The sequence below is a fragment of the Phalacrocorax aristotelis genome, chromosome 7 (assembly GCF_949628215.1).
Source record: "Phalacrocorax aristotelis chromosome 7, bGulAri2.1, whole genome shotgun sequence".
NCBI lineage: Eukaryota > Metazoa > Chordata > Aves > Suliformes > Phalacrocoracidae > Phalacrocorax > Phalacrocorax aristotelis.
This window is the reverse complement of record NC_134282.1, coordinates 27,272,700-27,287,146: the sequence shown is the minus strand read 5'-3', so window position 1 is coordinate 27,287,146 and position 14,447 is coordinate 27,272,700. Positions and strand designations below refer to the sequence as shown.

Here is a 14,447-nt window from a genome sequence, read left to right as displayed (position 1 = left end):
AATACAGCTTTGGTAAATACATGGGGAACAACTTCATCCATATACTCAATCAATCAATCAATCCTTAAAGGAACCCAACCCTCCTCCCCCAGCCACAGCAGGGAGAATTGCCCTTGGAATATGCAGGGTCTCAAGGAAGAACAGGATCCTCAAGTAGCAGGGAATGTAAATGTGCTCACGAGACACTGCTCTGGTGGTCTGTCCTACCAACAGAGGGGCACTTTGAGATGTATTGCTTCCCTTCTCTCTGGCCCTTCTGATGCAGAAGGAAGTGAAAGGCACTGTCTGGATTTGCTCCGACTAAATCTCTCTCAACTAACTCATGAAGCTGAATGCTGAGCAGACCTTGCTTCTGAGTGTTTATTTGGGAGGAACAATTTGGCCAGTAATAAGAAAGAAAGCACTCTTCATGTCTGCAGATTTTCAGCCAATTATATTCTGTAGGTACTTGCTATCCTGCAGCCCCCCAGGGAAAGACAGGATTTTTATTCAAGGGCAACAATAGACCCTTATAGAGGAATGTTCCATTACAGTTAATAACTGATTGAACCGTATGAAAATGTGTTCAGACTAGAACACTTGAGTACTATCAGAAATATGAAAAAACCCAAAGCCCAGCAAAACCATAAAAAGATCTACCCACATGGACTAGAATTACATTGGCCTTACTGGTCCTGAAATAAAGATAATTAGTAATGGAAGACCGCTGAGAGACAAAGGGCTACTGTTTAGTTGGTAAGATTGCATCTGGAAAACAAGTTATGCTGTTGAAAGGCCATCTATGTATGACAGCTCATCCTGTGCAAGGCCTGATTTACGCTTTTCTTTCAAGACCTAACCTGAGTTAAATCGGCCCAAATACATACCGTGAGGGAAAAAAAGCTCAGAGCAGGCAATTCAGTTCAAGTTCAGAGCCACACTCTCTTAAGCAGATCAACCAAAGCACCCATCCTCTAAAAGTCTTCAGAAGGGAACAACAGTGCCGGGACAGCACCGACTGATGGGCTTCTCAGAAGCCAGGTTTGATAGTCACTACCCACTAGCCTCAGACCACAAAACTATAGGGTAGTAAAAGATGCCAGGACACTCAGAACTTGTTACCAGAGCAGATAAATTTTACTTATCAGCAGGCCTTTGATCATCATCAGCACATTAAAATTGACCATAGGGATCAGAAGAAACTTACCATATTTAAAAACACAACCATTATAAAGACAGATAACCAGCATTTCCTACAGAGAGCAGTCTTTCAGCCAGTGTGCTTTGGAACCATGGCAATAGTGGGGGAAAACTGGGACCCTCCTTCGTAATCTAATCAAAGCGATCTATCTTGCGCTCAAGACAGGCAGCTCTTAGACAAAGTTCTGTACTAAATGGGATCATCATATATACTTTGCTATAGGTTCCAATGAAGCTTTCCTCAAGAGAAAATAAATTATTTCCTACAACCAATATGATTTAAATAAACTATTCCCAAGGGACGAACTAACTCAGAAGAAATAAGATAACCAAGATAACTGAACAGCATCATCTGATAAGACCTTTTTACATTTTTTTTTCCTCTCTTAATTGGAGCAATTGACACTGTATATTGCTTTTCATTCTTTCTGCTAATAGATGTACATACTACTATCCATAATGAGACAGATGATGCAGCAAATACATTTAAAGTAACACTCCAGAGAAAAAGAAGCCTGGTAGATTTTACTTTGCAGCTGTTTTCAGTTCTTAGTTCTAGGCTAAGACCTGGGAATCAGACTCTCCTCTGGTACAGAACCCGTTACCAAGTGCCACACTTAGAAAACCTTAATTCATGCAAATCTCTGTAGTTTACGTTCCTCATTCGCTGACTCTAAACAGCATTTGCTCAGTAACTTCAACAGTCATATATTTGTCTCTGTGACCTAGGAGAGCCAGGATGGGAATTCCTCTATGAACAACACTTGTACCCTTTTTGCCCCCTTTGCCCCTGACTGTGAAAGTCATAGAAGTTTTATCATTTCCCTGTCTTGTAGGGACGCTTTATGGATCAATGAATGAAATGTGTGAATTGTTTAGAAGTCACAGCAATGGAAAGCCTATGAACAAGTTAAAGCCTGAAGGTGAAGTTTTTTGATAAATTGAACTAGTTTAAAATTATGAGTTAATGTCTGTGCATAAAAAAAAATTTACTACCGCTTGTCAGTTTTACAGCAACTTTTTCTAACGTTTTAAAAAAATATGCAGAAAAAAGTTAAAACCAAGCATATGTAGATTCTTTTAAAGGTTCAGATACAAAAGCATTTATCTAATAATACATTTCATATGCATAATAAATTTTTTAACTGAGTCACAACCCCATTAAGATACAGCTTGTTAATACTTGTAGCCAACTTATTTCAAGGGTTGTTCTTTCACAGACACTGAACAGAAATACTGGCTGGTGAAAGGCATAACAAGCTATAATAAGATTATGTGTAGTAGTGTTTGATCAAATCCAGCATGTCACACGTCACAAGTCTGAAAAAGTATACAAATGAAGGACTGGATTTTTTTTTTCCTCCCTAATTTCTGCATATATGACTTAGGAAATGCAATATATGGTATAAAACAGTTGGTTTGGATAATTGTCTTTTTATTACAGTCTATAACATAACTATACATTTTATAATGCATCTGTGTATAAACTATCAATTATAGATATATCAGGTTTATTGCTGTAGCTATTTTTTCTATTATATCCTTTCCCCTAGGAACGAGCCCCATTCTGAAGGCACATAAATTGGAAAGAGGATTTCATAGATGATATTGTAGGATTTCTAGAGCTTTCTTGGCAATTATTTGGATGTATATACACGTACTGAGATGAAACTCTTAAGACACCTTCTTGTACTTTAACATCCATGTTCCAAAGGAAATGGATATTTTTTACTATATATAAAAAAACCATAATCATTTAACTGCAATAATACTGACTGTTTCTTCTTTAGAGAGAATTCTATTTGCTTGGATTTTGTTTTTTAAAGTCACACGGTTCTGTCATGCTGTTTTAAATGGGGAGTAGAGCTGTTCATCCTCCACTTGAATTGGTCAGACCTGAAGCCTTTTCATCACCACACAGTAATGTTAACCTTCCTGTAATCTGTATCTGCAAAAATAACAAAACACCTCTCAGAACAGCAGGCCCTTTGTAGGGGACTATTTCCAAGGTGTATCTGCAAAGAGACATCAGGTCTTACTACCGTTCAAGCTAATGTTTTCCACACCAAGAAGGGGAGGGGAAAAAAAAAAGGAAGGACCTGAAAGTCAAAGATAATGGAAAACAACCATGTTAGCAGAAAGATGTTCTTAAGTTTTCTACATAATTCCCTTAGACTTTGTTAGTTACTACCAGCCTACTAGGCAAACTGGATTATTCTGCCCATTCCATTTTTATGGAAGGCTATTAAAATACTATCTAGCAGTTAGCCATTCCCCTAGCAATTCCCTGCTTCTGTGTAAAGCTCGCTTAGGAACTAAACACCTCATATCTACAAGAACCTAGGTACTGTTTTGATAACACCAATCCGATTAGCAATAAGGGTAAGAATGTATTTTAATTGCAGTAATTTAGCATTCTTTGCCCTATCACATTATATGAACTGTACTCCTCTTGAAAGCTATCCTATGAGCTCTTTCGCTTCCTATTCTCCACTCCATGAATTAATACCACAGAAACCCTCCATCTACAGATACAGTATGCTTTTTCTTTTTAGCATAATGTGGGAAGTTACTAAATAAAATATTAAGTGAAAAGCTTCTTTCAGTCTTCAGTGGATTAACAATAATGCCTCCCACCATACTTTTAGACCTCTGTCCCATAAACTCATGTTTTATTTTCCTTTATTTGTTCACAGTCTTCCTCTAGCTCTCTGCTAGTTTATTAAACATGGTATCTAGAGAAACTGTCAAGAGTTTTTATCTACCTACAGGGAATGTCTTCTAGATCGTCCATATTCCTCTAAACCAGCAGCAGAATGGGACATAATTAAGCCTTGTTTACAAATCGCCTTTTTTTTTTTTTACAGTTCTATAATCATACTAACTTTTCTTCCCAGACAAAAGCTCTTATAACAGGACAGCTTGTTTTTATCATCTGTGAAATCAGAAGGTTAAAAAAATATAATAATCAGGAAACACTAATGAAACAGGTGTGGCTAAAAAAAATTCGTTTTCTCAAGATTACCTGGAACAGGTAAATCAGCCCCCACAATGTGGTTCCATAAATGAGTTTAGAATTTTTATGTGCTAGCTCAAACTGAATTTGCACCACTCAGTGAATAGTTTAAATTGTACAAAATCCTAAAACATTAGCAAAAAAAAATTTGAACTTAATGCTAGACGTGTGCTTGCACAGCTTGTGTAACAGCAAATGCACTGCAAACAGTAATGAAAAAAATCTTTTTATATTACATGCAATTACCAGTAATGGCATGTAGCGATCTGAATTCTTTACATCTGTTGGAATTCAATGACAATGTCTTCTGTAAGGGTTTATAGCAAGAGGAGGAAATCCAGCTGGGTCTTCGTATATGTGGGAATGGATCATGCAGGGCTCAGTCTTTAACTAATAGGACTACTACATGTTAAACTTAAACGTTTAAATTCTTCAGTGAATTGAAGGCAGAATGCTGAGCAACATCCAAAGCTAAAATGCATTGCTTTGAACAGAAACAAAAATTACACAACTAAAAGTGTCTACTGTTTTAGATTTGTGGTGTCAGGTCTTTTTAATTTCTTTTAATCATCACATTCACACTAGAGTCTGCAAACACTACAGAGCTACCTTTCCTTTTAGATGTACTTGCTTTTTCCTCACTCCTGAATTTATTTTTGAGCATCATTACTACCTACACCCAATCAGGTTATTTCCTGTGTATGTTGTAAAACATACAGCGACAAAACAAGTTTGACAGCAAGTTGTGCAACAGCACAGTAATGGGACCAGCATCTGTAACACGCTAAGAGCTGTTTAACATTCTCTTAGAAGTGAAAACTATACAAAAATACATTCTGTATGCATGTTTCACAATTTCTAATCATAAGACAGTTATATCATATCTAGACTGATTACAGATAACTACCAACAGAAAATTATTTTAGTATGTAAAAATATTACAAAATTTTGCTTAATCAATGTCCAGATTTCTAACTTACCACTAGTTTTATGCACTTAATAAAAAACCCCTATATATATAACATTAAGTATATCTCTGTCACAGAGAGTTCACCTATGTGACAATGCTTTAAAATGCAGCATAATGCTGAGTACAATACAGTAGTCATTATTTCTAATTAAGAAGCCATTATTAATCTTAAACAGAAAGGAATGAGGAAGATCAGAGGTAGCTCAAGAGAAACGAGATGAAAAATAGGGCAGAAAGTATAAAAGGGGAAGATACACCACATTAAAACTGTCCAACACCTTCTTATTCAATATTTATACACTAGTGTTTAGCAGTAATGGCAGCTGAATTCAAGGACAAGGGCAGGTTTTCATCACAGTTAGTTAAATTATTTATGAAAAGTAGACTGGATTCTACTTAGCACTTTGGCACAGTTATTTATAAAAATTCTCATGGCATATTACTTGTAATTCATTTGCAGGTATTTATCAGAGAATTAAGAGGGCTTTTTTTAAATTTTAAAAGGTAGAACAACTTTTTTTTTTTTGCTGGTTACATTATCTGTAATTAGCTGGGGCTCAATATTTTTTTCTGTTCAAAACCTAGCCAGCCTACTTTGAAAGCAGCAACACACTAGCTTTTCATTGACAGAAAGTATTTATTTACAATGGCATTTACATTTAATGGTATTAAAAATAACTGTTGTACAAGAAACATTAAAAATGAATAGCAATTGCAAGAATAATTCTCATGCTTCATAAAACACAGCTAACAGGAGCCAAAAAAACACTCCTTCAGATAGAAACTGTCCCACAATTTTCTATTGCTTGTTGTCTGGCACCCTCCTTTCAAGTATCTGGTACTAGTCACTGGATCTGAAAGAGCTTGCAATACTTCTAAAGAGCGTTTAGTGACTTAAGCTATCAGACAAGACTGATCTCTAGACTATTGCAGCATGGCAATTACTACATAATGCCGTGTAGAAAAGGGGAGAGCACAACTGCGTCCAGGAATAGAACAACTGTCAGTCCTTCAAGGGAAGAAAGTATTAACTGGAAAGATGAGAAATTCAAGGATTTTGTCAATCATTAGCCTGCAGTTCCCATAGATTTGTGGCTTTTTATCTGGGTACAGAATCAGTTCGCTGGGCAGTATTATTTTTTGTAAAAACGAAACAAAAAGTCCCCCAAAAGTGTGAGCTTTCACATTAAAATGTTCCCAGTGAAGTCCTCCAAACATGGACTAAACAAGTGTTTTGGAGTCTGGTCATAGTCTGGACCACCAACTTTTTTAAAAAGTATTAATCTGATTAGATATCAAATTGAAGCTTCACAGCGACAGTTTATCTCAAAAGTAACTATTTAACTGCAGCTTAGACACTTCTATATTATGAATCAAGAAAAAAGTGGGACATGTGTTAAAAACCAGTGCCTGAAGCCAAGCTTCTAGGAAGTGATGTAATTTTAAGATGCACTGATCCTAGAGTAGCTTCAGTGAGGTTTTTTAAACACATACTTAAGTAATTAGTTTTATTCACTAATTATTGAAAATGTTGACTGGTGTGTTCACTCACTGGTATCAAGGTGTCAAAATTCCCAGCCTTTCCACCTGCAGACTTTTGTCAAGCCTTTGCCTGTTACACCTGTGTGAAACACCACTAAACAAAGCCAGACAAAGTTTGATATTTTTACTGAATTCTACAGTAAATAATGGAAGGAAGGAATGTCAAACATACAGTAATGATTTATACATATTTTTAAATTAATGTGAAGCTACTAAAGAAACTCTGGTGCATCCTAGAATTCAGCATGGCAATTTAGTGAAAGGAGGGAAAAGGAAGAAAATCAGGGGACACACTGCAGAACTTCCCTCCAAGCTCTGTGCTCTGATAATAATTCCAGGCAAGGTTGTAAGCAGTTAGTTCCCAACTCAGGGAAGAGAACAAATACTTCCACAAAAGTTGAGTAACCATCATTAATAATTTTCAGTACTTATTTCCTTCAATATCCTGGTGGGTATTCATTAAGGTTCTGCTGGAGATTATCACTGTTGCAAGCGAAAAGCATAGTCCAAATATCTAGTTTAAAGGCTAATCCAAGTTTCAAACCACTGTCTGGCCACATGAGCAGACATCACTCTCAGCAAGCTGCTAAAACCTAAGAAAAAATTTTGTGGATCCCAGCAAAAGGTCTTTTACTTATGTATAACTTGATATACCCTCACTCCAAAGTGAACCCAGAATCTTTTAATAAAAACACCCAGCACAGAAGGACTACCAAGATATTTCAATTTGATCTTCCTTCATTGGAAGAATAGGTTTCAGTGGTTTTTTTATGATTAAGACTACAGGGCAGGATCCTACTTTTTTTACATCCCATTAAGAGATCAGAGGTACTATCAACACTCTTCTCTACAGGCAAATAAATTACTTGTAAAGACAGCCATGGTCATCTGCTTAGTCACAGAACACCACTTGTCCAGCCAGGTTCTCACTTTAAGGGACAAGTTTACAGGAAAACTGTTTTTCATCTTGCCAACCAAAAAACCCACTTAAGCTACTTCTGACAACCAGTTTACCAGTACAGAACATCCCATGAGTCCATTATAATGCTAAGTAAAGAAATACTGAGTTTAGGTACACATAAGTTAGGAAAAATATTTTCTTTGGTTCTAGGACAAATACTGCATGACACCTGCTCTCAGTAGCAAATGAACAGCATTTGGCCCAGGGGTGGAGCAGGGGGACGACAGAGGTTATCAAACTTTGTAAAGACTCTAGGAAAAGGTTTATTTGTGTCAGTCAATAATCCAGACAATTAGCATCTATGAGAGATCCAAGAAGGGATATGCAGATAAACAGATGTAGATAGAGGCCATTTAATTTGCTCTTTGCATTTTGCAATACCACCCAGATGGAGCAAACTAGGAAGCAGCAGATCTACTGAAGTAAACCAAGGGCAGAAAGTAGAGCACAAAATAGTGGCCTAAGCTACAAAGCACTACTCTCTATATACAGAGGTGAAACTGAACAGACTGGAGGATTTTCATCTCAAGCACAAGGGACCAATTTTGAAGCAACTAAAATATAAAAGAGCTGTAAATTATGAGGACAGAAACACACAAAATGAGCAGAGTACCATGAACCAAAACAGAAAAAAACCCAGCATGTAATACCATATGGTGAGACTTACAAATGTGTCTAATCTAGTGGTGGATCTCGGGGCTAATGAGAAGAAACACAGCAAAATTTAAAAAACGTCAGGACAAAAATGTAACTAAAGTGCAGGAGCAAATTACTTGCATAGTGTTAGAGAAACGTAACAGAGATAATACCTTCCACTGAAATTTCAATCAAGCAGCAAAGCTGAGCTCAGGTGAGACACAGAAGTGTTTTATCACAATCTTACTTCAAATTTCTGCACCATCAGTGCTCTTCCTCTTTTTTTCCTGTGCCCTCCTGTATCACCACCATCACATCTGTGGAGTCAGTCCTCTTTCCTGCCACCTATTAATTTTGAAATTTAGGAAAATCTTTTCCCCTTTCAGATTTAAAGATAATACTAAGTCCCTATTTAAGTAGAGGAACCCAAATACTTTCTGTTTCAATTCTAAAAAGGGGTCCCCTATTAAGCAACTGTTTTGTAGAGTGTGACTGTATAAACATCTGTGAAGCTCTCTAAAATACCATGCATCCCCATGTATCATTTTAAATTCCACAAGCATGTGAATGGATCAAATAGTAAAGCTCTTCACATGTGATCAAACAGAGACACAGGGAAAAACATGGTGTTGAAAACTTACCAGGGATTTTGTGCGATAAAACCTAACAAAGAAAGGGAGAGATGTCAACAGGAAGAAGTGGGATAAAACAATCTAAAAAGTACTTAAATAACTCATAGATCAAAACTAGAGGGGAAAAATATGGAGAACATGTAAAAGATTACACACATGGTTATGAGAAGAAAGGCAAAAGGCCCATCACCAGTTTAAGTGGGGTTCCAAACAAAACGTGCTGGTAACAATTAATGGAAAATGCTCTTCTCAGATTTGTTTTTCTGATGTCACAAGTAAATGTGAATAAAACAAGTTGTATCTGATTTAAAATGCAGGGGGAAAAAATACTATCTTTTCTTCATAAGAACAAAACAAGGAGTGAAATAGGTTTCCTACGACAACACATGAAGGGACTGTTCTTTCAAGATCAGAACAGAGGATACAAGAATTAAGCAGACCCCACCACACCATATAACAGATAGATTGAATACTTCTTGGAACCCTGTGCTTTTGAAGTGACTACCAGTTAGATTTTTTCACTGCTGACTTCAAGGGAATAAAAACATCAGACAAGATACGAATATTGTACTGGCCTTAAAGTGTGGTGTTTCTCTCTGTGACGCAGTCTATGACTGAATTTGTGTTTCAAACACACACATGCACTCAGTAGCATGTTACAAATTTACAGAATAAGCATAAAGGAATGATGCAGAGGTTTGCAGGAAGGTACTCTAAGAGCATATTGTGATTATAACCGCAGCGTATGTTCTCATTAAGGTGAATTTTAATGGGGAAAAAAAAAGTTGATTAGAACAGGAAAAATTTTCTCCCTAGAAGCAGAAAAATCTTCAACTCAAATGCCCCATCTACACCTGGAGCAAATAACTCTTAGATGTTGTTGCATACCCCTCTGTATTGCACCAGGAACATTGTGTAAAACTTCAAAATGAGATTTTTCCAATTTTCCAATTAAAGGATAGACAGAAACTTTGTTAGTCAAAAACCTTACGCTCTCAGGGGAAAAAAATTACTCTGAAATATTTTTTGAACTCTACAGTAACGTTTTAAAAACGTTTATGCCAAAATCCTAGAAAATACCTGAAAAGCCCAATGACATGGACAGAAGGATGCCAGGTGGAGAATGTCCATCTATTTATAAGTGCAGTCATAGCAGAAAAAGAACAATTCAGACCATCTCCTCAGCAATGCTGAGAAAAAAAACTTTAAGAGTTTTCTGAAGCAATGATCTTGCCTGCAGTATTTTAACTCAAGTTGTCTTTGTTACAAGACTAGCACAGAAGCAGTAATATTAATACTAGATATTTTAATTACTACTAATCTGGAAATAAAAGTTGAAAATATAAACAAGTTATCTACAGGACTTTTTCTCTGGGTTTTGGAGCGTTTGTTATATGGAAACACCCCCAACAAAAGATACCTGCCAAACGTCAATCATGCAAATCATCTGCAGCTGTGTAAAAAATGTGGGCTCAAACCACCAAAAGAAAATGCCAACTAGATCATCAATAATAAAAGGCAAAAGAAAACAAGTGTTTACTGGGCAAATGTGATTCAGAAGGAAGCTCATTCCTAAGGAATCTTTAGATTTTTCTCAGTGCTTTCTGTAGCAGCTTTTAAAGTTTTTAATCTTACATACACCAAAAGAAAGGAAATATAAAATATCCTTCCAGTCTCAGAAATGTAGAAACCAGCCCACATGATAACAATGAACTGGGTCCATATGTGAAACTACAGGGACAGGAGACAGAAGCTAAAAAGCAGTGCTTTTGGGAAAAAGGCGTGTTTGCTAAATAACAGGAAGAACAAAGTAAATAGGTTAAGCACATAAGTAGTGAGGGAAAAAGTCATCACCAGTAAAGGGTCGCTATCCTGACCCTTGAGTGGAACTGAACTGTGCTCTTCAAATAAAACACCTTTTATGGTGCTCTCTGTGCTGTGCAGAAATAGCTACGCTGAGGACTGGAAAACTGCAGTATTTCTCTTCTAGGAAGCTGAACTTCAGAAATTTTCTGCAAAATAAAATTACTGATAAATTGAGTCAGTGTCTGTGGGAGAGGTAGTAAAGTCTCCTTTTCACTTGCACAGATAAATCCCCATATGTCATCTCATTCAAATACTAACAGAAGCAGAGACCAAAAAAAGGTTACTTCCATGAATGAAGATGACATCATTTCTGTTTCAGAAAAGGCTATGTAAGAGCATGCCATTGCTACTGAAGTAAACACTGGAAACTGGAAAAAAAAATATTTGTTGGAAAAATGATGCAAGATAACAGTTCTGCCAAATTCACATTTTGAGTTTAATGTTTTTGTTAATACAGCAACCCTGTATTTGGGAGCAAAGTGCATTCTTAAGCTTAAAAAGTTAACAAAAAAAAGAGGAAGCTTTAACAGGTATAATCCCATGTCAACAGTTTATTTTCAGTGCAAGTTAAAATACAGTTATTGCTTTAGTACACAGAATACACCTTCATTAGACTAGTCTCAATTTTTGGAATACATATTCCCTTGTGAATTATCTGCTGCTAGAAGATGCAGTTTTACAAGCGTCAGTGTGTCATGAACGTGATCAACTGCGACACAAGCACTACAGTGGAGAAAAAGGTACAGCAGGCAGAGAAACACCTGGCTTTAAGAATAACAGATTCTTCATCTATTGGAGACTGGGCATTAATCATTTGTACTCCATCAGCAGTATCCTAACCTCCTCAACTTGGCACATCAATGAGGCTGGTTGCGCCTTTGTATCAAGGCATCTTTCATGGAAAAGAAAACACTAGGGGTTTTAAGTTCTTTTACATGACGTCTACAGCCAGATGCACTATGCGTGACAGATACATTCTATGGCAAAGTAAGCAGCAAACCCCAATATTCCTGCTACCATGTACGAATAAGTAAACTATTACAAAGGTTACAGTTTTTTAATTAAAAGCCTCATTTATCTATCATACGGTTTTATGAATAGTCTTTTCTGCTACTGAGTGAAATTTTTTTATGTAGAGGGGGACAGATTTTCTAGATTAGTACAATTTACAACCTTTCGCTAACAGATAATTTATTCAGACTGATTGGAACCAGAATTCTCACACGACATCTGGTCAGTAGAACTTGTTACCTACATCTGCAGGGTTACTGGTTGCTACCATGCAGATGTCCAATTCACAGTAACTGGCAAAGAGCCATGGACTGTTATAAACTGAAAAACTAATTAACTTTTCACTCGTAAGCTCAAGTATTCCTTTCTGTGCAAGGATAGCAAAAAGTAGACACACAAGCAAAAATATTCTGATACTCTTCATGTCTAGAAAATGCAACATTAATTTCCAAGATTTTTAATATGGCACTTTGAATTAAAATTAAATTCTAATTAGAATTCCCCAAATTGTTAATTTTCAAATATCACTACTAAACTATGTGTGTTAGATACTTGTGATAACTGCTGCTCTGAAAAATCCTTCTGAGTACTTTGCAGGAAAACCTGTCTCATGCCTTTTCCTTGCTTGCATTTTGAAATCTGGCAAAAAAGTTAAAACGTTTATTCAGATATCAACATTCTATTGGAACAGAAGTTTTAATTTGGTCAATAAAATGTTCTGCGATGGGTTAAAAAATAACTTCTAGTATTTCTAGTTCTGTGGAATAGAACACCATTATTTAGAACCTTCTTTGAATTTCAGTAAGGTGCTATAGCTTGCTACATGTTGCAGTGATGATATCTGATAGGACAGAGCTGTGCAGAAACTAATGCAATTTCAGCCACTACGCACTGTGCAGAAGTGTCCATGCACAGACAGACTTAATGGCCAGTATTTCCACCCAGACTTACTAGGAACAGACATCCTCACAGTTAAATTGTATACTGAAACATACATAGCAAGTTCTCTTAGGGAAAAAGACTGTATATTCCTTGAAGAATTCCGTGATGCAGGGAAAAGAAAATGGCAAAGTGAGGAAAAAAAAAAGCACACAGCATGTGAAGAAGTATTTGAGCAAGCAGAATGGGTTTTTTTGGACAGGAAGCAGCAGTTACATCTCTACAAAATGGCCGGCAGGATTGCACCTGCTACTTAAAGCCTCCACCATTCCAGTGTTATAATGTGCACACAGACATTCTGAAGTTTAATACCAGCAGTAAAATTTCTGATCGCATCTTTATAAAAGCCCTGTTTGAAATTATCTGCAAATGCAATACATACTGCAGGAATGACAAACCTAACATGCTTACGTAGGTGACTGGAATGATCCTTATTTTTCCTCCATTCCTTTAGAAGCAAAGGATATTCCTGATAAGCTGGGAATAGAGTGAAAGAGAGAACCTACCTTTGCCCAAAGATCTCCAGAATAGAACTGCAGAGTACAAATCAATTTAATGTAATAAAAGAATTGCCTGAGTCAATTTAGCTTTTTATGTTCCTAGTCTTAATGCCATACGCTTACTTGTAAGTCTCTGGAGAACAGGGACTTCCAAAAGGAGAACAGCAATCCACAGAGATCCATATTCATCAGCTTTATCGATATTACTAATCACGAGACTTAGGGAACTAGCCAAGAGAATAATGATTTTGAGAATACATGTATTGCCAAAGAGAAAACACCTTATGTGTTCATTTTAGATAGGTGGAGTTCCTGCTAGGGAAGCAACAAAGAGTCATTGCTGTTTGAGGATTTAAGAGCATAAATCAAGATCTGTGGGAAAAAGACATCTTATTATCCAACTATATCAGCTGACCTAAAATAAGCAAGTTTGTGTCCTGACAGGCTGGTGTTGGCTTTAAAAAAATCCAACAAACAAACAGAAACCAACAAACGCAAAACCCCAACAAAACCCAACCCTTTTTGTTAACTATATCAGCTGGTCTAATTAAAAACATTATTTCTGCCTAAAATTATGCATGGATAGGAGCGAGCAGAAGGGAGACAAAGAAAAGGCAGGATTCTTCTTGACCAGGCACAAGCAAGCAGTAACACACTGCACTGTATCAAGCTGCAGACCTGGTCAACCTTTAGAAAATACAGACGTCTTGCTAAAAATCTTTAGGTCTTGTAACTATGCTATATACAAGTATGCTTGATAGCTGTCCAAGTATTATTTTCAATGTGTAACTGTTCCTTGCTACTGATTAATTACAATTCAGAAGGGGGAATTTTGTCTACAAATTTTTGAAACGTGTTGTTACTCCTTTCTTAACTTATCTGTAGTAGAAACACCAAAACAAACCTGTCCTGGACTCCTCATGTGCTTGAAAAGTAGCATGTTTCAAAACAAAGCAATTTCTAATTTTTTTTTCTAACTTTAAGATAATTGCAGTCTCAAAATTACATTTAATATTGTGCAGTCTTCTGTTAATATGCTTAAACTTGAAAACTAATTGAATAGTTTGGGTTTAGACGTAAAGGTCTGTTGAGACCTGAGATAGGTGTGGGCATGAACAATGAAATATGCTATGTAGCCCAGCTTTTGCTTGAAAGAAAACAAAAATTCTCTAACACCTATTTCATCTAGACATAA

General features: G+C 36.5%; 1 protein-coding gene across 6 annotated transcripts in view; it reads right to left on the bottom strand.

Moving 5' to 3' along the window:
• WDR33 (WD repeat domain 33) overlaps positions 1-14,447 on the bottom strand; it is a 71,984-nt gene that overhangs the window by 21,842 nt on the left and 35,695 nt on the right. The window contains exons 8-9 of one of the 6 annotated variants that reach the window (XM_075099394.1): positions 8,946-8,967; positions 3,837-8,649 (exon numbers count right to left, since the gene is read on the bottom strand). The exons of 3 other annotated variants lie outside the window; for them this stretch is intronic. In XM_075099394.1, coding sequence (XP_074955495.1) covers positions 8,616-8,649; positions 8,946-8,967 — 56 coding nt within the window. In that variant the 3' untranslated portion in view covers positions 3,837-8,615. Of the gene's footprint in view, positions 1-3,074; positions 3,128-3,836; positions 8,650-8,945; positions 8,968-11,338; positions 12,453-14,447 lie in introns of those variants that run through there. 2 more of the 6 variants (XM_075099395.1, XM_075099393.1) reach the window with 2 other exon arrangements.